This window comes from Thalia democratica, chromosome 3 (assembly GCF_965202585.1).
Source record: "Thalia democratica chromosome 3, ktThaDemo2.hap1.1, whole genome shotgun sequence".
NCBI lineage: Eukaryota > Metazoa > Chordata > Thaliacea > Salpida > Salpidae > Thalia > Thalia democratica.
Window position 1 is genome coordinate 54,532,172 of NC_139167.1, and position 21,381 is coordinate 54,553,552.

At 27.3% G+C, this 21,381-nt stretch overlaps 2 protein-coding genes across 2 annotated transcripts in view; one reads left to right on the forward strand and one right to left on the reverse strand.

Moving 5' to 3' along the window:
• The first annotated feature begins 280 nt into the window (after positions 1–280).
• On the forward strand, positions 281–5,216 carry LOC145831879 (uncharacterized). The gene is made up of 7 exons (XM_082939229.1): positions 281–452; positions 556–658; positions 1,332–1,501; positions 2,281–2,388; positions 2,779–2,842; positions 3,825–4,028; positions 4,669–5,216. The coding sequence occupies exons 1-7, from the start codon at positions 377–379 to the stop codon at positions 5,075–5,077; spliced, it is 1,134 nt and encodes a 377-aa protein (XP_082795355.1). The 5' UTR covers positions 281–376; the 3' UTR covers positions 5,078–5,216.
• Positions 5,217–8,425: 3,209 nt separating this feature from the next.
• The window catches only part of LOC145832725 (E3 ubiquitin-protein ligase HERC2-like), a 53,253-nt gene continuing 40,297 nt past the window's right edge, over positions 8,426–21,381 (reverse strand). The window contains exons 75-91 of the mRNA XM_082940048.1: positions 21,242–21,366; positions 20,743–21,049; positions 20,395–20,501; positions 19,844–20,021; positions 19,493–19,647; positions 19,086–19,196; positions 18,504–18,681; positions 18,120–18,369; positions 17,526–17,722; positions 12,060–12,348; positions 11,759–11,880; positions 11,600–11,695; positions 11,377–11,456; positions 10,726–10,831; positions 10,082–10,288; positions 9,542–9,631; positions 8,426–9,270 (exon numbers count right to left, since the gene is read on the reverse strand). Of these exons, the coding sequence (XP_082796174.1) occupies positions 9,100–9,270; positions 9,542–9,631; positions 10,082–10,288; positions 10,726–10,831; positions 11,377–11,456; positions 11,600–11,695; positions 11,759–11,880; positions 12,060–12,348; positions 17,526–17,722; positions 18,120–18,369; positions 18,504–18,681; positions 19,086–19,196; positions 19,493–19,647; positions 19,844–20,021; positions 20,395–20,501; positions 20,743–21,049; positions 21,242–21,366 (2,769 nt within the window). The 3' untranslated portion in view covers positions 8,426–9,099. The remainder of the gene's footprint in view (positions 9,271–9,541; positions 9,632–10,081; positions 10,289–10,725; positions 10,832–11,376; positions 11,457–11,599; positions 11,696–11,758; positions 11,881–12,059; positions 12,349–17,525; positions 17,723–18,119; positions 18,370–18,503; positions 18,682–19,085; positions 19,197–19,492; positions 19,648–19,843; positions 20,022–20,394; positions 20,502–20,742; positions 21,050–21,241; positions 21,367–21,381) is intronic.

The window sequence follows — 21,381 nt, forward strand, 5'->3', positions numbered from 1 at the left end:
TTTTAGAAAAATACACATAACATGTAATAACGGAAGTAATATACTTATACTTATCGAAAAAAAAAAGTTTTTATTAAATACTCAAAAATAAATAATACCTATAGAAATTAAAAATTATATATCTATTTTTTTAATGACCTTAGAAATAATCTTATAAACTGCAATACTTTTTAACTTGATTATGATAAATCATGTTACACATACGCACTATACGCCTGAAGCAAAAAATTAAATGTGATTTTTTTTCACATTAGCATAACTTTTAAACTCTTCATATGTCTCATTAAAACGTTGTGTGTTTTGTCACAAAGGCCTTTGTAATTAGTTTAGCGATAGCTGTAGTAGATTATAAAGTGGCAGCTTATATGACGTTATCATGAAGTTTATTTTAATTTTTTTGAACTTATTAGTAAATTTTAAGCTGAGTGGGATTTATGTTCTTGCAGCAACAAGTTAGTTAATGTTTTTATAATACGGATTTTATTAGTTATTAAAGTAATTTGTTAGACTTTAATCAGTGAATTTCGTGTTTGTTATTTTTTAATGATTTTAAAGGTTGCAAAGAAACTTCATATCATCTAAAACCCAATCAATTTGTTCACTTTTCTTCACCAAACTTTCCGAATAAATTTGAACATCAAACGCAATGCAATTGGGTGTAAGTTGTTTTTATTTGCTATCATTTTTTTTAGGTTATAATTTTTAAAGATTAGTATCATATTTTTATTTGAACAAGTTTACTATGCATAGTTTTTGGCTGAACTATATAAGAAGATAAATTTTATTTAGCTATTAAAATCATAAGATGAAATATTAAAAAAAGCTATGTTTAAAACATTGTAATTAAATAAAACATTTTAACTGTACTATGTTAACTGTAAAAACAGTAAATTTACTACTTTATTTTTAAATAACAAGTAATAAACGTAATGATGATCGAATATCTAAGATGCAGTACTAGTTAAGTTTTATTTTAACTGGACTAGATCTATTAAACTGATTATAATTTTAGTTTGTATGCACAATATGTTTAAGAATTTTCAAAAGCTCTAAACTAAAAACTTTTAAAAAATCAAGCTCTGAATAGTGCTTTTTTTTTGGGACTAAAAATTGATAATAAACTCTTTTGTTCCTAAAAAAAAAAAAAATATATATATAACGATAACTTTTGAACATTTTGACACTACATTACTAGTTTTGATTTTAAAATAAACAAACTTAAAATATTTTACGACAATAGTATATTTATACAAAAATATTTTTATTTAAGTACAGGCTTTAAAAATACTTAACTGTTTCAAAACAAACAAACCTATTTTTTTTTATTATAGAATAATTGCACCAAGTGGTTTCCGTATTCGACTTCAATTTCTTAAATTCTACTTGATGCCCTCCGAATCAGGGAATTGTCCTCAAAAAGTGCAGATAGATGACATTTGGAATGATAAAAGTGACGGGCCTTACTGTGGAAATTCTTTACCACCTGTCCTTATATCAACTGGTTTGATAAAATCAACTTTTTATTTTTTTTTAATGATTAGTAAAAATGATCTAAACTAGTAATTATCAAATTTTTTTTTAGTGTTGTTCAATTTTTTTTAGTTTTACTTTGTTAGCACTTTAAATAAGAAAATAATCGTTTAATGAAGTTGTTCAGTTTTAATGAATTACACTTATTTGCTTAATTATTTTTTAGAAGTTTAGTTTCATACCTATGTAAAACATACTTTGGGTAAACGACAGATCTTAAATTAAAAGCACGAAGCTTGTAAAAAGTCTACGGTTTATATCGCTACAAAGCTTTAAAAGTTTATAAGTTGTTTTATAAAAATGAAACTACTTTTGTTAACGTGTTTTCAATTCGTTTGTTGTTAACTACAGTTTAAAAGTTTTATAAAATAATTTTTTTTGTGTGTTTGATGACTTTTATTTTTACAAGTTTAGTAAATTTTAATAAAGTAATTAATTTTAGAATACAACCATTAATTTATAATAGCTTATTAAAATTTATTTAGTGTAACTTAAAAAATATAGACAAAAAAGTTTTAAAAAATTACAAACTTTTTCTATCTTTAAAAGAAATGCACTTTGAAAGCTTGGTTTCTGCAAATTTAGTTAGTTTTTTTGTATATTTATATTATAAATTTATTACCTGTTTTATATAAAAAAAATAATAAACAAACTTTATATGCATTGATAAAAACTAATTAATAAAAATCAAATTTTGATTATTTTTATGTTGCTATATGTTAAAAAGACTCACAAAAAAATCTTTAAAAGGCAACAGAATACGAGTTAAGCTGCAATCAGATTCAAGAGACAGCAATCAGTTTTACCGAGGCTTTCTTATAAAAGCCACCACTACTTTGGAAGCGTCTTCACATAGAAGTAATAGCTCATTTTTAATCAGAGAATACATCGGCGAAGGTCTACAGAGCCTAAGCACGGACTTTCGTTTACCGCGAGACAAACTCAATGTTTACATTTAAGTTTGATCGTAACAACTTGATCATCAGATCATGTTAAATGTTATAAACCGTTTATAGGTAAAAGCTTGCAGGTTTTTTGGTTGAGACTGACTGACGAGTTTTGATAAAAACGAAACCCAGGTCTCAGTCTACCGAAAGCTTGTGGTCTGATGATCGAATTAGAATGATCAAACCTTTATATTATTTTTTTTAAGTCACCATAAAATTTATATATTTTTTATTAAGTAATTTACTTATTAAAAAACTAATTAAATGTTTATTTTTATACTTATCATTAATCAACATTTAGTTAGAGATGAAAACGGGAAATGGAAACTTTACAAGATTGGACAAAGTTATGCACCAGCAATGAAGTTTGAAATATTCATTTGATACATAAAAGTACAAACTTTTGGCTAACTTAAAGTTTAACTAACTATGGTTATGATCTAGTACTTATAACTTAAAAAATATTGATAACCTTATGCTTATAAGTTTTAATAAGTTTTGTTAGTTTTAAGAAAATTCCTAGAACTTTCCTTACTAGGATACAACATTACATACGCTATAAAAACTTTATTTAAACTTATGTATTATTCAAATAAAAATTATCAAAATTTTCAATTAACGATATAAATATAAAACATTCAGAGTTACTGTTGTGAACTATACTAAAGAGCTTGTTAAACTAATTTATTGTTTTAGAATTATTTTTAACAAGCTTAATTTTAAGTAAGTTTTTTAAATAATTGGTTTTGAATTATGAATTTATTCTTTCAAGAATTATCTTCAATTCATTATTTCTCCTCCAGTAGTTGAGATCTCTTTATTTGTTTTCTTGAAACCAAAGCATATAATATAATTGGTTTTAAAGTAGCTTCAAAATTTATAAAAACATAATACAAAGTATACAAATTTTTAGATAAACTTTATTATACGAGTATTTCTTAAAACAGCTTTAAGTAAATAATAGTTTGTGCTATCTTTAACATTTTTGACTAAGCCTCATAAAATTTAAGAATAATAGTTTTTAATACTTTTTTTTTGTGTTTAATATTTTTTAAACCACGAAAAGTACGAACATTACTATTTTATGAATATTGTTGTAATATTTTGGTTAAGTTTAAAGCCTTGAGGCAATATACAGTTTTTAATTATTTACTATTTTTGTATATTACATAAAAACATCTCTTCAATCAACTTATGAAATTTTCAAGCATTGTAAAAACATGGATTTTCAAAAGTCCACCGAAATTTTGGTTACTTTTATACATATAAAACATTCGAAAATAAGAAAAACTAAAAATTAATATCATACTTGTATTCTAGTTTAAACTTTAAACATACTACTTTTAGTTTTCAAAACCAAAATTCAACGAAGCTTCAGAATAAGAGGCGACCACAAAATTTCTATCCAGAATATAACTACGACGATGATCAGAACACAGAAGAAAAGCCTTCTGGTGATTTAACATTATGGATAATCATAATAGTAACTGTGTTACTATTTTTATTTGTAATCATAGTTATGTGTTACAAAAGAAAAAAAGAAGCAAAAAGGTAAATTTGGTTATTAAATAACAAGTTTTTATGTTTCAATATGCTTTAGTCATTGATATTCTTAATACCTGTTGAAAATATGTTGAACAAAAAAAAATTTTAGACTTTTGTAAGATAGTCTGAAATTCAATTTGTACTTCTTGTTAGAAACAAACTACTTCGAAATAGGTGTAAATTTTGCGAAAAACAGAGTAAAAGAAAACAAAACTAGTTTGCATTAAACTTTTATTAGCTACAAAAATCAACTTTATTTTAAACTTTCTTTGTTCACTTTTAACGTTCTATCGAAATAAAGAAACAATATGTTTGTAATAGTTTTGTACAAAAATTAACAACAAAAAAATATAATAATGCTAAACACTATGGTAGCTGCAGTAAAAAACACAGAGTTAAAGGTTTTGAACAGAAGCATCTGAAATTTTAGTTGAAACAACACAAAGCATAAAACTTTTAATACAAAATTAATTCAAAGTTTTCACCAGTATTTGTTTAAATTTAGCTTATTTTTTTAGAATGAAAATAAAATAGATATCAATGCTTAATTTATATCGTTAACAAAAACATATGTTAAAGCCTGTGTCATAATACTATAAACAAAAAGGTTTTTTCATAAGAAAGTATAAAAAAGTCTAATTTGTAGAGAGAAAACAGCGAAAAAAAGAAATGATTCAAATTCAAACACTAGTAATACTACAAAACATATTGATTTGAAAGCTCGAGGTATTTCATCAACAAAAATCAAAACGAATACTAAGGAGCCTTCTGCTTATACTCAAGAAAATACAGCTCTAACTAAGAAAAATAAGGAAGGATGTCATTTCGTTGGAAAACATAGTCCTTCCAAAGAAGATAGTTCATTTGATAATATGTACGTTAACAGAGGTTACATTGATAATAGATCACACTATCAGCAGCATAACAGAAAATATGAAGACCATCCAAACATTAGAAACACAAACATGTCTAGAGAACAAAACAGAATGGTTTTTGAAGGTGAGCAAAAAGATATTCCACAAACTTATACAAACCGACGATATTACTACAATTGAACAAATATGTGAAAACTGTTTCATCAAGCAAAACTTCTTTTGAGTATAAAATTTAAAATGAATATTGGACTTAAATTTCAACATACAAAACTAAGTTCCACAGCTTTTTAATGCTTTTGTTTTCAAAAAAAAAAGACAATCATATACACAAATAATAAGATACATAATAAGTTGAATACTAAATTCTAAATTATTTGTTACCTATGATATTTGAATATTTTTTACTTAAATGACATTTTTATTTACTTGTAGTTATTAAAGTTCACTTAAGGTTTTTAGTCTAATGAAAAGTGTTTAATGTAATTAAGTGTTTATTAGAAAATAAATTAATAACAACATCATTAATTACTTAACTGTAAACTAACAACTGCTTACGCAAGTCGAGGTTATAAAAAAAACTAAATGTACTATAATAAGTTTAAACAACAACTTTGTTTATTTAATTTTGTTTTAATAAATCAAGAAGCGTAAAAACTACTTAAAAATATATTTTGAAACAAAAGACAAAAAATAATTAAAGTTTTGTTAATGTCATTATTTAGTCTGATTTCAAATGTCTAACTCAGTTAAAAAACATAATTAGAAGAAGATGTATTAAAAATATTTTAGAAAAGTTTGAAACTGCTTAAACGTGATGAATTTTTGGTATATTATAAATGAATAATTTTAAGTCAACATATTAGCATGTTTTTCAGAAACATACATATTCTTTTAATTTTTTTTCTTTTAGCATATGATTTTTTACTAATAAAGTATTTTTGTGTAATAATTTGTTGTGTCTGTCAAATAGTTGTTATTCGTAAAATCTTATTTTAAATTTTGTATGTTATAACTTGATAAACAAAGTATAATGAGCTAGAATTAAATTTGAAGTTTTATTTTGGACTCAATTAAGTCTTAAAAAAGTTTTGTTACCACAATTTATACTAAAAACAAAGTTATAGTTTATTTAATTCTTTGATTCATGAAATGGTGTTACTTAGAAAACCTGTTGCTTGTTTTTTAGTTAAAGAACAAATATGTTTATTTCAAAACAACATGTTATTATTACATTTAGTAAATAAACATAAATTTTCAACTAATCTTTGATTAAATAATATTGTTTTTACTAAAAAAGTTATAATTTTTTTTTTAATAAATTTATTTAATATTTTTGCAACATAGATTTTGATATAAGGTTCATAAAATGTTTTTAGTCATTGTTATCTATACAGATTATTTTTTTATCGTGTTAGAGTATTGTTTTATAGAAATAAGCAATTTTGTTGATCTAAATACAAAGCTCTTATAACTTAGAATACTACTTTTACTAGAAGCAATTAGAATTAAACCTATTTTATATAATTTTAAGACTTATTACAACTTGAAACGCCTGAATTTATTATTCAAAGATTTTTTTTTTAAATGCCATTTGTTCCATTGATTTTTTTCAAGTTCCATGTATATCCTTTTAAAATTTTTATATTATCTAATGTAAATATAACTATATAGCTCAAGTTAGTTAAAGCAAATAAATGGTGTGTAGTTCGATGACCGTTAGTTCTTTTTATAAAACAAGTTCTTCGACCATATTTTTAAGTGTCAATTTTTTTATTGTTTCAATAAACTATAAAAGACAACTATATATATATATATAATTTATTGAAATGTACGAATTTAAAAATACTGGAACATATGTTTCATAAATACATATTTAAGTGGGCTCAGTAGAAGGTGTTCAAGTTTGAATAATATATATAACAAATATATGTTTAAATAAAGAAACGGCAAAAGAAATTGTTTACAATTATCAACATTAAGTAGCTAGTAAAAAAAAATACATAAAACTTAACTACTTTTAAAGTTATTTTTAAATGTTTTTCATCTAATTTTAGGGAATAACAATTTTTAAACATAAAAAACAAGTATATTTTAAATAACTAAACATTCTAAAAATATATATCTCTAATTAAATATAAATTAGAATAGGTCGATAACCGAAAGGTGTTCTTACACACTAGATCTATTAAAAATATTCATGATAACAATATTATTATCAGAAAGCGTACAATTTAAAACTAATAACAATCTAACTTAAAACAAGATTTTCCACTTAGACGTATAATGTAATAATAAATATTACTTAACTTCTTTAGGTTATGAAATGTTTATAGTTATTGTTTTAGCAAGTTTAAAACTATAGTTTTGCTTTTTAATGCTATGATCACAGTGATCTAAGACTTCGTTGTAAAACAGTTATATTACTCTTGAATCCTAGTGTTTGAAAAACTATGTATAATAAAAGTACTCGTTTTTATAATTAAAAAGTTTTAGGCATAATAAAAATATTAAAAAAAATTAATTTTACTAGAGTAAAGAGCGAAAAGTTTTAAGAAGTTTTACAAAAAGAAAAACAAATATTGTTGGATGAAATCGTAAAAAAAAGTATATAATGTTTGTTAAAAAGGAGTTCAGTATTTTTGAACTTGGTATCAAATTTATACTTATAAATATGCAGTCTTCAATATACAATCGGTTTATTATCATATCAGCAAACTGCAGCTTAATCGTTAAAACATGATAAACCGTTTAGAGATTGACGACTGCAGATTTTTCGGTTGCGACTGACCGACGAGTTTTTATATAGACGAACCCGGGTCTCAGTATACCGGAAGCTTGTGGTCTGATGATCGAATTAGTATGATTAAAACCTTTAAATAATTGAGCTTATCTCACGGCATACGAACATCATCCATGCTTAGTCTCTGTAGACTTTTACAATGTTTTCTTTTATTATATATAAATAAAATACAGTTATTTTGCTTACTATAGAAATTCATTTCTATTTTTTAACAGAAAAATAGAAATTCATTTCTATTTTTTAACAGAAAAAGATCGTAGTTTTTCTCTAGTAAAACAATGTACTTTTATTTTGGATCCCTAGAAAACTTTTAGAAAGCGGTCAAAATTAAAATGTAGGCGTACTTTTGTATTTAGGTGCTCAGTCTTTGTTGTAATAATATTGGCTTAATAATCTACAAGTAACTTATTCAAGAAATATTTTCATGTCATTAAGTTTGTTGTTGCAATTTATTTGCATAAAAAAACTTAAAAATATCTTTTGAAAGTTTACTTTTTTTATAGATGTGTAGCTTGAGTAAACCAATATTTCGATGCTTTTCAAACAATCGCTCAATAATGGAAATTCGTGTTTTAAACTTAAGAGAAAAAAAAAAAACGCAACAAAAGTTTTCAATATAGTTTTATAACTTGCTATATGTACTTTTATAGAGCTTTAAAGCGAAAAAAACAACGACAAAATAAAGTTTTCTACAAAATTAAGTAAACTATCCTTATCTAAAACCCCGCTTGAAAAAAAAAAACTTAAAGACAAAAAAAATTGTTACTCCCAAACAAGGATTTGTGGTTGTTAATCCATGACTTATACTTAAATTATTATAATATAATACTTCACCACAAGTAATTTACTTGAGGTTAAATCAAAAACCAATTTTAAAATCTTAACTTGTAATCCTTTTATAGCATAATAAACTTTACGGGCTTCCGTTTCATATAAGTGGTATTCAGTATAGTTGTTTGATAAAAACATTTTTAACTTAAACATTAAAAATATCAAAGAAATATTGTCTGAGAAAAATTATTTTTTAAAAGGTGTATTAACTCTGCGTAAATTTATAAAACTAATGCAAATTTATTTTATTTTAATCTTTAAACAGTAATTAAAATTAATTAGGATCTAAAAAATCATTAGGTAAAAATTGTGTCAATAAACAAAAATCTAAAGTTATGTTTAAAATGTTCAAACAGATTAAAAACTTACGATTGTGTATAACATCAAAAAATAAATACTTCAGATATCTTTTTTGAAATAAAACAAACAATAAAAAGAAAATAAAAACAGATCTTTAAACTAAATGATATTTTGATCACTTAAAATATAAAACTAAATCAAAACTACTTCCTTTTAGAGACAAATTAAAAATGCGATACCGAAAAGCTTTGCTTTTGAAAAACTGCATAAATCAGAAGAACTGAGGCGCGACAACTTCCAATATTGGGTTGAAAGAAGCTCGCTGATTGGCTGATTGGTGCGTGTTGGCGCCACCAGTGTTGGAATCGAACCGTGCGTAGTCGTCCGTGTCAATTGACTTGCAGAAGTGGATGGCGTAACTCAGCTTTTCACGGAGAACGTACTGTGATTTGATTGAGTTGTAATAAGTGTTAGTTAGAAATACATGGAACGTTGAAAGCTACTTAACTTATACGTAGATTTTCACACGAATTATCATTTTGACATCAATTTCATAAATGAACTTTTGTATAATAAAAAAAATAAACACTTGTGCACAACAAAAATAAAAATTTTTAAAAATAAGTAAAACATATTTGAACTCAGAGTAAAGAAGCTAACACTATACCTAACACACATAAAACATAATATCTCTGTACAAAAGTGGAACTAACTTTAGAAGAATATTTAGGCAGTTTTAGCATGAAGAAGCAAGTATAAGATTCTGGTAAATGGTAGTCGGGTGGATCAAACTTGTCTAAAATCTGTTGAATTTCATTTTACTAAATTATAAACGTTAGAATAAAAAATACGCTAGGATCTTTTAACGGATTAAAAATAATACGTGGAGAATTTCATTTAAATAGCAGTAAAAAATTATCTAAAAACTACCATTAAATAATCAGGTTTAAAAACTTTATATTTTATTTTTAAACACTTACCATTTTAAAAGCTTTGCTTACAGACTACTCATTTTATGATAACTTGAAATGTTGATAAATAATTTTTTTTTTAATATTCTTTAGTTACTATTTAAAACTCACATAAAAAATAAAAGGTCGTTTTTTAGAGTTCAATATCTTTTTTTTTTCAATTAAATTTATTTCGATCTTTTAGTTCTACTTATATTTTTTTTTTGAATTTATCAATTCATTAAAAAATATTAATGTGCTGTAAAATATTCAGTTTTCCTAAAAAAAAATTACACAACTCACTTGGATAACGAAATCTCGACCCCGGAAATCCTGGATGGTCCTTGGCAACCGCGATCGGCCCCAGACGAACCTGAGAAACAGGGACTTTTCTTCCTCGGTGAACTCCTCCAAAACCTGCCAGAGCCACCTGAACACCTGACAGTTGGAATCCTTGCAGGTTGCCACCGACTTCAGCAGGTCCACTGAAACTTCCCGGCTTCCACAAACCTAAACATTTTTTATAGATATAAAGGTGTAAAGCGTTTATAATCGGCGGTATTAATTTTATTTACTGAAAAAAACCTTTTGCAGAAAAAACATGTTGAAATAAGTTTTCGCAGCCCACGTGATTTTGCAAAATTTTACTACAAAAGTTGAAGTGATATAATAAATCAATATAAATAAGCATTAAATCTTACTAAATATAAAACAAAGTTTTTAAAAGGCTCAATTTTGCTTGAGTCGAACATTATGTTTTCAAACTGAAAAATACGTCGCGGAGCAGAAACTTATGTTGGCAAGCCGTACGTTGCTTAGCCTGAACATATCAAATACCAAAATGTATATTGTAAGTACAGTTTGTGTACTTTTAAGCTGAATTTCGGACAACCACTTTAACTAAAACAAATTCAAAAAAGTCTTCAGAAGATATCAAATAATCTTACCATAGTTTCCAGTTCGTTACAAGTGAACAGCGACAGTAAAGGCAAAGGAACGACTTTTGAAATTCCGCCCCGAATTTCGTCTATTGTTGCGTCATACTCGTGCAGTCTGTTTCAAGCATTGATAATAGTGAACTAATTGTTATTATATTTAATTAACTTGTTTATTTTGGTTGGCACACGTTAAAATTTTCCTTTGGGTAAACACTTAATCAAGTAAATTGTTTTTTGTTTTTTTCCAGAACATATTTCATCTTACACTAGAAAAATTACTTTTGTTTTAAAAACTGTTGAAACGTTATACTGCGTCAAATTCGTACTAATAAAACATAGAGAGCCACTGTTTTGTATAGTGTTAGGTATAAACTGTTTTGTTGTGCAACATTTTGTTTCTATTGACCAACTGTGCACAGAATTAAAATATCGATTCAAAAGTTCTTTGTTCTTTGTTTACTTTGGTTCAAAAGTATTTATGTTTGTATCCTTAAATATTTTTTTTATTATACGATTTAATAAAAACTGAAATAGCATGTCAAAGTGCTTTTCAAATTGAGTTGTGAAAAAATTAAATAACATCTATTTAAACAACATAACCATTTTAAAATAAACAAGTATAATTCATAGTCATTGCAAGCAATAAAAAACAGTAAAGACCTGAAATTTATGGCAGAACTGATGTACTCATTTCTATTGTCAACTGTTAACACACTTTCTTCAGTGCTTAGATTAATATCCTGTAAAATATAGTGCTTGGTGAGTCACATTGACTCAGTTATAATAACCAGTAAAAATATAATATGCTTTTAATTTTACTAAACAATATTTATATATTAATTCAAATCTAATAAAAGTTTAAAAAGCTAAATAAATCACCGACTTTTCCAACAGAAGAATTTATAGAAAAATTTGCGTTGAGTTCGGAAATTTCTTCACAACTCATTTGTTTTATGTACATCATTTTCGACATGAAATACTGAAATTAAAATTTATTTTATATAAAATACAAAATTGGTATTTTGAAATACACAATAAAAACCTTATCAACTTGGTTGATGTCTTGTAAGGTTAGTTTGTTTCCAGCCAATAACTTCCACATAATTTCGGAAATTTGCAAGTTGAGTGGATTTCCGCTTCTCAATGCAATTCCGATTAAAACGCCTGCAAATAATCATACTAGAAATTTTGTTTGACAAACTAAGTTTTTGAACAGATGTAATTTAACATTTTGTTAGTAACCATCTGAACTTGAAATATTTAAGCTTAAAATCATACGTTTTGTTTTATTAATTATATTTAACAACTTACAATGAAAAATTATAGTAATATTGTTTACAAACCGAAAAATTGGAACCATGCTCTGACTCTCTCGCTCGCAGCGACATCTTGCGACGTGTCCACCACAACCTGCAGGTCGTCGTCGTTGGCAACCGTCGCCAGCAGGGGAACTACCCTGGAGTGGAGCTCGTCGCACATCTCGGCCACCGACTCGGTGTATCCCCCTCCGCAGTCGTCGACCCGCTCGCCGACGAACTTGACCTTCCAGGCGCGCGAAGGGAGGAGGAGGGAGTTTTGCTGGAGGAAGAGTTGGAGGTTGGAGGCGACCTGCTCGAAGACTGAAGGGTGGCGCTGTTGAGAAGTAAATTGTTTTAGTGATAATTGACTAGTTCTAAATAAGGTATATCGAAATTTTGTCTGAAAAAAATTTTGAAAGAAACAAAGACGAAAATTTGTTGAGTGTTGCAACTTGTAATATTAAAAAATGGTCAAGTGGCACCTAACAAGTATATTTTAAAAACTTACGTATATATATACTATACTAAACAAAATATATGGGAAGTTTTTCAGCTTTTTTATTTATAAATTTAGCGGTTAAAATTCTTTTAGAGTACACAGTTTATTTAAAGCGTTCCATGATATTGTACGTTTAAATTTGAATAGCATTAAGTAATCTAAGAGGCTCAAATGAAAAATTCTTTTTCAAAGCCTTGTTTTAAAAAGTAAAATTCTTCAAAGTACAGTCACCTGTAGACAATTATTTATTGTAAACTTACATTATTGTTAATCAATCTTGTATGATTTAAACTTTTATTAAAACTGTTGTATATTTAGAATTTATGTTACACTGAGACACAATTAAATATTTATCAACCGTCAAGGAACATAACTTTAGAAAGTCTTAATAAATATAGAGGTGAGTTAGCATTTAAAGTTATATTTAAACACTTTCTGTAGAAGCTACGTCGAAGTGTGATAACTTGTTAGCACACAGAAAAATATGTTATTCTTATAAAAAAGGGTACTGTATAATCTGATATTGTATAAAAAAAACCAAATACATTGTTAACTCAAAACATAGAATAAGTTAACAATATTAAAGATTTTCTATATTTTTTGCATTTTTTGAGAGTTCTAAAATGAGAGTGCGTAACAATACGAGTGCGTAGATTCGCGAGAGGTGACTGTACTTACATGTTAGATAAATGGGGATATATAACGTTATTTGTAATAGAGAAGAGACTATATTGTCAACTACGACCTTGATAAAAGCAAGCATTTATTTCTTAACAAAATTCTATTATGATATTTACAAAAAATAAAGCAAGTGAAGAAGATTTAGAAGTAAGCAATATAATTTTAAATCTAATGAATTTATAACACAACATAACTTTACACATCACCTTCACCAACTACTGCAAGAAATTGCAAGTAAAATTTTGTTTGATAAGCATTTAATGTTATTTATTTTTACAAAAATTCTATATTTATTCAGAATCTTTAAATTTATATGATTAAAAAGTATTGTGTATGATAGATTTTTTGTAACTAAAATAAATTTTAATATTTTACATGTGAAAGTTGTTTAAAATTCCAGTTTTTTATGTTTTTAGCGATTTTTATTCAAGATTTCAGTTTTTTTTTTTCCGAAATTCTAAATTTCAATTTTTTCCGGATTCCAGGTCCTTTGGCAACCCTGTCAAGGCGTATATTAGTGCGATATCTAACTTCGTCTAAACAAAAGTAAATTTTTGCAACAATATACGCTTTAAACAAAATTAAGTCATAACTATTTTTATAAATTTGAAAAGATAAATGGTGGGTAAATCAATATTTGTTACAGATACTAATAAAAAAATTTAACATATAAAATTTAATTTACTTGGTTTTACATTATGAACTTTTAGTGAAAATAAATCTAATATTTGTTGATCTAAAAGAATTTATATTTAGAGTACGATTCTGACTCATTGATTGTTAAAAAGAATAAATCTTTTATTCTAAATTTGTGTAAATTATTAGCATAGAAGACTAAATATATTCCCCAGTAAACTAGTATTTGTGATTACGTTATCAAATAGGAAAAAGTAAATTAAAAATTAGAGTGTTTGTAGCAGTTAGATATCAGGTTGCATTTAGTTTATTAGTTATCCATAAACTGGGTAGGTGTAAAAAAAAAAGTAAATGGGTAACTAACTGGTAAAGGAACACTATTGTAAAACGAGGAAGCGATAATTTTTTAAATCTATACCAATTATAATTACAAAAATGAGAATTGGTATACAATAACTATATAAATAAAAGTACTTGAGAAATATTAAACACCAACTTTAAGCACAGAAATTATAAGATAAAATTTATATGTTTATAGCTTTAGCTAGGTCCTATACTTATTAAAAATCTAAAACATTAAGCGAAAAAATAATAAATATTTTAATAACTGTATAGTTGTTTTTAGTTGTTCTAAATAAAATAAAAAAGCTTAATGAATGATGTAAATTTCGAAGTTAATTGAAAAACCATACGTCTATGGCTTAAAATCAGCTTTTTATTTAAGAAAAACCTATAAATTAGATAATTAACTTTAATTTCATATACTGGTATCTACAGTTTGTACAAACTGAAAACAATTTAATTCAACTTAAATAAAAACTATTTAGTTGTTGACAGATTAACAACTAAGTCTTTAATAAAAATGTTTAATTTTGTTGATGAAAGTTATATTTTGAAGAAGAAAGCTTTTGTGTGTTATTCTGTAGTGCCTAAAACATTATTCAAAATTAAAGTGACATTAAGACTGACTGAAATTGCAGATGTAAATCAAAATAATAAAAAAATATCATGTTTTTACCAAAACAAAATAAAACTGGAAAAAATATCCAATTAGAAAATTGACAATGAAATTTCAAGAGCTAAGAAACCACATGGAAAGTTATTAAAGAAGTCTAGAAGTTAGCAATATGATGCTTAAGTTAATCTAAATGCTTGAGTTTTCACATATGACAAATAATTATATATACATAGATTCATACAAATATTTCAAAAAACTAATGTATTGTGCTCAGTAAAATGACAAAAATATTCTCACGTAATTAAAAAAAAGAAAGAAAATCAAATATTATTTTATTAAATTGCAGATTATCGATTTTCTTACAAACAAATTCTACTGAAGTAGATTTAAGAATACCAATTTTTATAAGTAACTCATGTTCTGCCATTTAAGGTTTGCAATTAAGTGTATTAGAGCCCGAATCTGATTCATTGACTCTTCTAAATATTAAAAAATTCATGATAATCCAAAATATTTGTTTCTTCCACAAAATCCATTATACATATTCAACCATGAAGCTAACGTTTGTAATTACGTCATTAAACAATAAAAGATAAATTGAAATGAGAGAAATGCTTAGCAACTAGAATTCAGAATGCAATGAGGTTATTATCTAGAAAACTTCAAGGTTTTATTTATAGAATTGAAATCTATTGAACTCTTATTGATTGTACAGTTCAATGTTTATTTTATATAAATAATAATTACTAGTATTTAATTAACTCTACAATTTTTGTGAAATGATGATAATTCAATTTTATATAACAAAAATGTGACACTCTTAATTTTACTTTAAGATTTTATTTACTTATTTGTAGCAAGAAATGTTTTATAACTTAGTAGTATTAAATTAGTTACAAAACAATTTTTACACCCGAACTTTGTAATATGTTGTAAAACTTTGTAATATTATTTTTTTTCTTTTCAAGCTTTACTCAAGTTTTAAAAATTTATAAAATAAAATTTAAAATAGTAAACAAAGCTACAAAATTTGTAAAGATTATTTAATTTATTAAAGTAAACAATAAACCGTTTTTTATGGATATTAGAAATAAATTAAAACATAGTTAAGCAATCACTATATAAATTTATAACAACACATTTTTTACCTTTTAAAGCTTTCTTAATATTTTGAGACCAAAATATTAAAGCTAATAAACAGGTATGAATACCTAATTTCTTGAAAATAAAGTCATGGATGTAAAACAATTCAAAGTTAAATATTCAGGGTTGCCAACAATTTTTAGGAAAGTTCTTCAAGTTTTTCAAAAGTAAAAGTTTTATGTTTATTTTTATTATCAAATTAAGCTTAAGGTAACTGTGTTAAAAATTATAAGAATATTGAAAAGATGCTGTAATGCTACAATAAATAAAATTTTAGATGATACAAAAAAATATTGCGTATATAAAATATTTTCGTATCTAGTCAAAATTATATCATTTTATTATGTTCTGTAATTTAATTGGTTTTAAATACCAGGTTTCTTAATGATATTGTTCAAAATTCCAGGTTCTTTTTTTGCATAAATTGTCAAGTTTAAGGTATTTCCCGGGTTCCAGGTTTTTTGGCATCACTGTCATAGTTAGCGTCATTTTTACAACCATCAAACTATTTTCTATTGTTAAAAATAATTAGAACACGGCACACAATTAAAAAAAAACTAAAACTGATTAAATTCTTATTGAAATAAAATAGAAAAAAAATCATTTTATTTTGTTAATAAGTTAAATTTAGACTGCTTTTTAAAAGAATATTTTGTTCTCTGTCAAAAACTTGTGTCATGAACTTATTTTTATAAAAATTGAACACTTATACTCAGATTTACAAATCAGTTAACAAACTATAGTTTCCTAACTATAATAAAAAACTACAATAAGTCTCTTGAAACTGCTGCAAAAAATAGAAGCATACAACAATTACTAAAACTACATTAAGAGACAATTTTATTTTCATAATAGTAGTTTTGACTAGCCTTAACAGTCTAAAGATTAATAATTTTTTCATTAATTAAGTCTTATTTATTTAACTTTAGCAGACAATCTAAAATTTATCGTTCTGTTTAGAACAGCGTGGAATATACTTAGTTTATAAAAAAAACTTTGTATAAAACTAACGGAAAATACTTTCTTGCATTTTCATTGGTCACATGACAATTCAAATTCTTATATAAACATTTAACAGCCACATTTTTTAAATCAATGTATATTTGAAAATGGTAAAAATACATATGAAAGTCTTATTATTATCTAAAGGTCAATTTTTTATCTTTTTTGGAAAATTTTAAATATTTTTTGAGATAATTAAAAATTACTAAAAATAACTACAATCAAAAAAAAAAATTTTAGCCATATCTCAAAAAATACCAAAAATTTTGCGAAAAAGACCTAAATACTTGTGTATAATAATAAGACTTACTTATGTAGTTTTCATTTTTTCAAGTATATATAATTTTTGAGTCGTAGCCCTAAAAATAATTTTCAAAGAATTTGAATTGTCTGAATTTGATTAGTCGTGCACCTATTTTTTTAGATTTTAATAAGAAGTTTCTCAGCATACCTTTGTCTACTCTACTACTACTGTATACAACTGAACTTAAACTATAACAATGTTTAAACTTTGAAAGCTTGATACTGATATGTCATAACGAGTTTAACTTGAAAACAATTTATACAGACTTTAAGTTATAAACTCTCCTACCTGCTGCTTGTTAGTTTTATTTCTCAGCTGAATTCTGTTTATTTCAATCACCGGCCCGTGCTGCTTGCTCCTCACCATGCTCCCTTGCACCACCTGCCGGATAAAATTCTCCTTGCTCACTGTCGGCATTCTGAAGCGCATTTTGCGCACAAGTTCGCAGTTTAAAGGCATCAGGCTCAAGTTCTTGCACATTAGGTCTGTGGCGAGGAAGTTTGTTTAAAATTTGAAAACACAGTATCTCAAATAGTGCAAGGTTAGTTTTAATATAAAAAATATATAAGTGCAGACGACTAATAAAAAACCTAAAGAAAAACCAACATTTCTTTCTCTTCAACGAAATATTTTTATAAGCATTAAGATACAGGGTGCGGCAAAAATTACGCCCCAATAAATGCTAAAGTAAATAAAAAATTAATGTAAACTTTAAAATAAAGTTTAGTAAACATAATTGAAACAAGATATAGAAGGGTGCTATTTATGCCATATAATAAAAAATGACTTAAATTATAAACTAAAAAAAAAAAGTTTATCATTTGTATGCTTAAAAGTAAACATTAACAATAAAATAAAATCTTCAAATTAATAAATACTGACCAGACAAGTTGTTCAGGAGCACCAGTCTGTTCCTCAAAACTTCAACTTTTATGTTCTGCAATCTGTTGTGCTGCATGGGTATCTTGCTGGGGAGTTTCCCCTTGCGACGCTTCGTCATGGCAACGTTGTTGTCGGGCGACAACCACGCCACCGAGTGAGCAGACCCGCAAGCTACCTTGTTGAGGGGTATTCCCTCGAGTAAAACAACTTTCTTCGGCAGTTTGCAAACTTCTACGCTACCATCACCAATCTAAAAATTTTACTTTTAATTTAGTTTTAAACAAGTTTAGACTGCTGAAAAAGGTACATTTTAAGATAGATATTTTTTATAAAAATATTCAGGTAAAACTTGTTTCAAACTTTCATGTTAAAATGCACACATACCTGCCCCTCATCGTTGTCACCCCACGACCAAACGGCCCCGTCGTCAGTGACAACCACGCAGTGAAGGGACCCAACCGCCAGGTCGACAACCCTGACGTTCACCAGGGAATCCACAAGCATTGGTTTTCTCACGTGCTGGTCCGACCCGTGACCCAGTCTGTAGTAGTCCCCTTTTCCCCTGTTGAAAATTTCAATCGTAGTGGGAAAGTGAAAAATTACAACTGATTAGTAACTTAGTAATTATAGTGATTAGTTTTTATTTATAAACAGTACATTTTATGGCGCTTAATACATCTTTTTTTTTCAAGTGCACTTTTATTTATCTTGAATACTTAATACTATCATAATAATACTTTCTAAAAATTTATTTATCAAAAGTGTAAGTTGAAAAGGACTTAGAATAACTTATCATATACATAGTTATAAAAATGGTCACTTGCATTTTAAATTTTATAGATTTAGTAAAAATTACACGACGGTGTGTAAACTTAATTTTGTGTTTTAGTAGGAAAAAAAAAAAAAATCTTTTTACCTTTATCCAAAAATTTACAAAGTTTTGTAAAAAATAATAAAATAACTTACCACGTGTAGATGTGACCAGATCTGGTGAGGGCCACAGAAAACTGGCTACCACAAGCAACTTTGACTACTCCCTTGTTCATGAGGTCCAATACCCGAAGGGGAGCTTTGCACCTGTTCAACAAAAAAATTGCAACTTTTTGTAACTTCGAAACTAATTGCAAACAGTAGGGTTTACAACTATAAATGATACATATCTAAGTTATGAACGTTAAGTACATTATACAAAAAAAGGAACTTTAAGATATAGATAGACTTAGTAGATATTAAAATGTACTGTGACAAAAATTTAAAAAACAATTTTTTGTTAAAATACACAAAATAATATAACTAACAAAAATATTTCACATACTTTTCGCTAATGTAAATAAAAATAATGTATATAATGAACACCATATTTGTTTTCAAACCCATCGCTAGCGCCCCTTCCCAGCTTGCCGTAATCCCCGTCTCCCCACGACCACACCGTGTTGGTGCCATCTTGTGTGGTTGTTATGCATAACGTCTGAGCGTCACCCGACCCACAAGCCACGTCCACAACCTGCTCCATTAACAACTCCTCCACCTGAAAAGTTCATGTACTTGGGTAATTATGGTTAAAAACTAAAACAGTTCTAATCTTACATTTATGCTTTTGTAAAAAACTGGTAGCTTTAAAATTGTTATTTCTTAGCTGTTTAAGATTTAAACCAACATAATAATCACTTTTATAGATAAAGCAATTTCAAATAGATACGTTTTACAACACAGAAAACACAAACGATTTTGGGATAAAGCTGGTCGTCGTTGTTGCGATGCCCCAGCCTACCATACCTCCCCTTGCCCCACGTGTACAACCTTCCGTGCTGACAGATGGCAGCCGAATGGGATCCTCCTGCAGATATGTGGGTGATGAACACGTCCTCGAGAGACTTGATCATCTCAGGAGTTGACAAGCTTCTGTTTGTTCATTACAAGTAGTAAGGTAAGATTGCATTCGAATGCTTTGTGATATGCTATCTGTTAAAACTGCTAAGCTGAGTTACTTTCCGATTAAAAAAATCTTCATAAAATGACATAGTGACATCATTTGTGAGAAGTTTTGCACAGATTTTTTTTCAGTAAAAAACTAGAAAAATTTTCATAAAAGAATCTTATAGTAACAAGAAGTTAATAGGCCAGTAAGAATCGTTTTATACCAATTACTTGTTTCGTTCAATAACTTGACATAAAAGCTACCTTTACAAAAAATCATTCCATTGAAAAATTTTACTGTTAACCACCTAAAAAAATATTACACCAATACAGTACTAAACACATCTAATAAACTAACATTGTGTTACCGTGACCCAATTTACCGTCAGATCCGTCGCCCCAACTGAATATTTTTCCGGTCGATGTCAGCGCCAACACGTGCTTGCCTCCCGCGTTCACCGATAACTGTTATAAAATAACTGTTTTTATTTTTATTCATTTTCTGGTTACACGAATCCGCGAAAATAAAAGGGGTTTTGGCAGTCAAGCTAAAAGTTTTTAAAAAGTTTAAAATGAACTGTTTCAATTTAAATTTGTGTTAACTTGAAAAAAAATTTTGACAATTAAGCTAAACTGTTTTTAATAAAAGATGATGACCAACAAAAAGATTTTTTTGCAATAACAAATTTAACCCATAGAATCAAACCTTGGTTATCTTCAGGTGTATCAGGGACGAGACCATGGTTGGCACGGCAACCGAGTCCTCGGTGCCCAGCCCCAGCCTGCCGTTCATCCCGTAACCAGCCGAGTACACCCGCCCTTCCATGGTAACCGCGAACAGCGACTGCTCCCCTCCGACTACCGTCGCGGGTCGCAAGTGCGCCACGTTGTGGCAGAGTTGAGGCGTCTTCACCTTGCTACCCTCCACCCCTCCCAGCTGGCCCCGGTGGTTGTGGCCCCACACCATCGCCCCCTCGTCGCCGTGGCAACGAACCGACCACTGGTCTGGCATGCTGTTGTGTTTAGGACTTTGTTATATTAGTGAGACAATTCATAATTAAAATTATACTATTGTTATTCAAAATTAAAAACTTTTACATGTTTGAAAATTACCTTGGTGCAGTTTTGTAGAAAATTTTATTGTAACGATAGGTCAATAAGATTTTTGATTTGAAATAAAAAATTCCCATAAAAGATGGAATAACCTGTTGTACCAAGAAACAAGCTGCCTGTCCACGTCGGACGTAAACACGTCACAATTAGTCGTTTCTTTGATGACGTCATCATCGCAATCTTCGTCGGCAAATTCTGATATTTGTTTGGAAAGTTCCTGGTTTTTAGATAA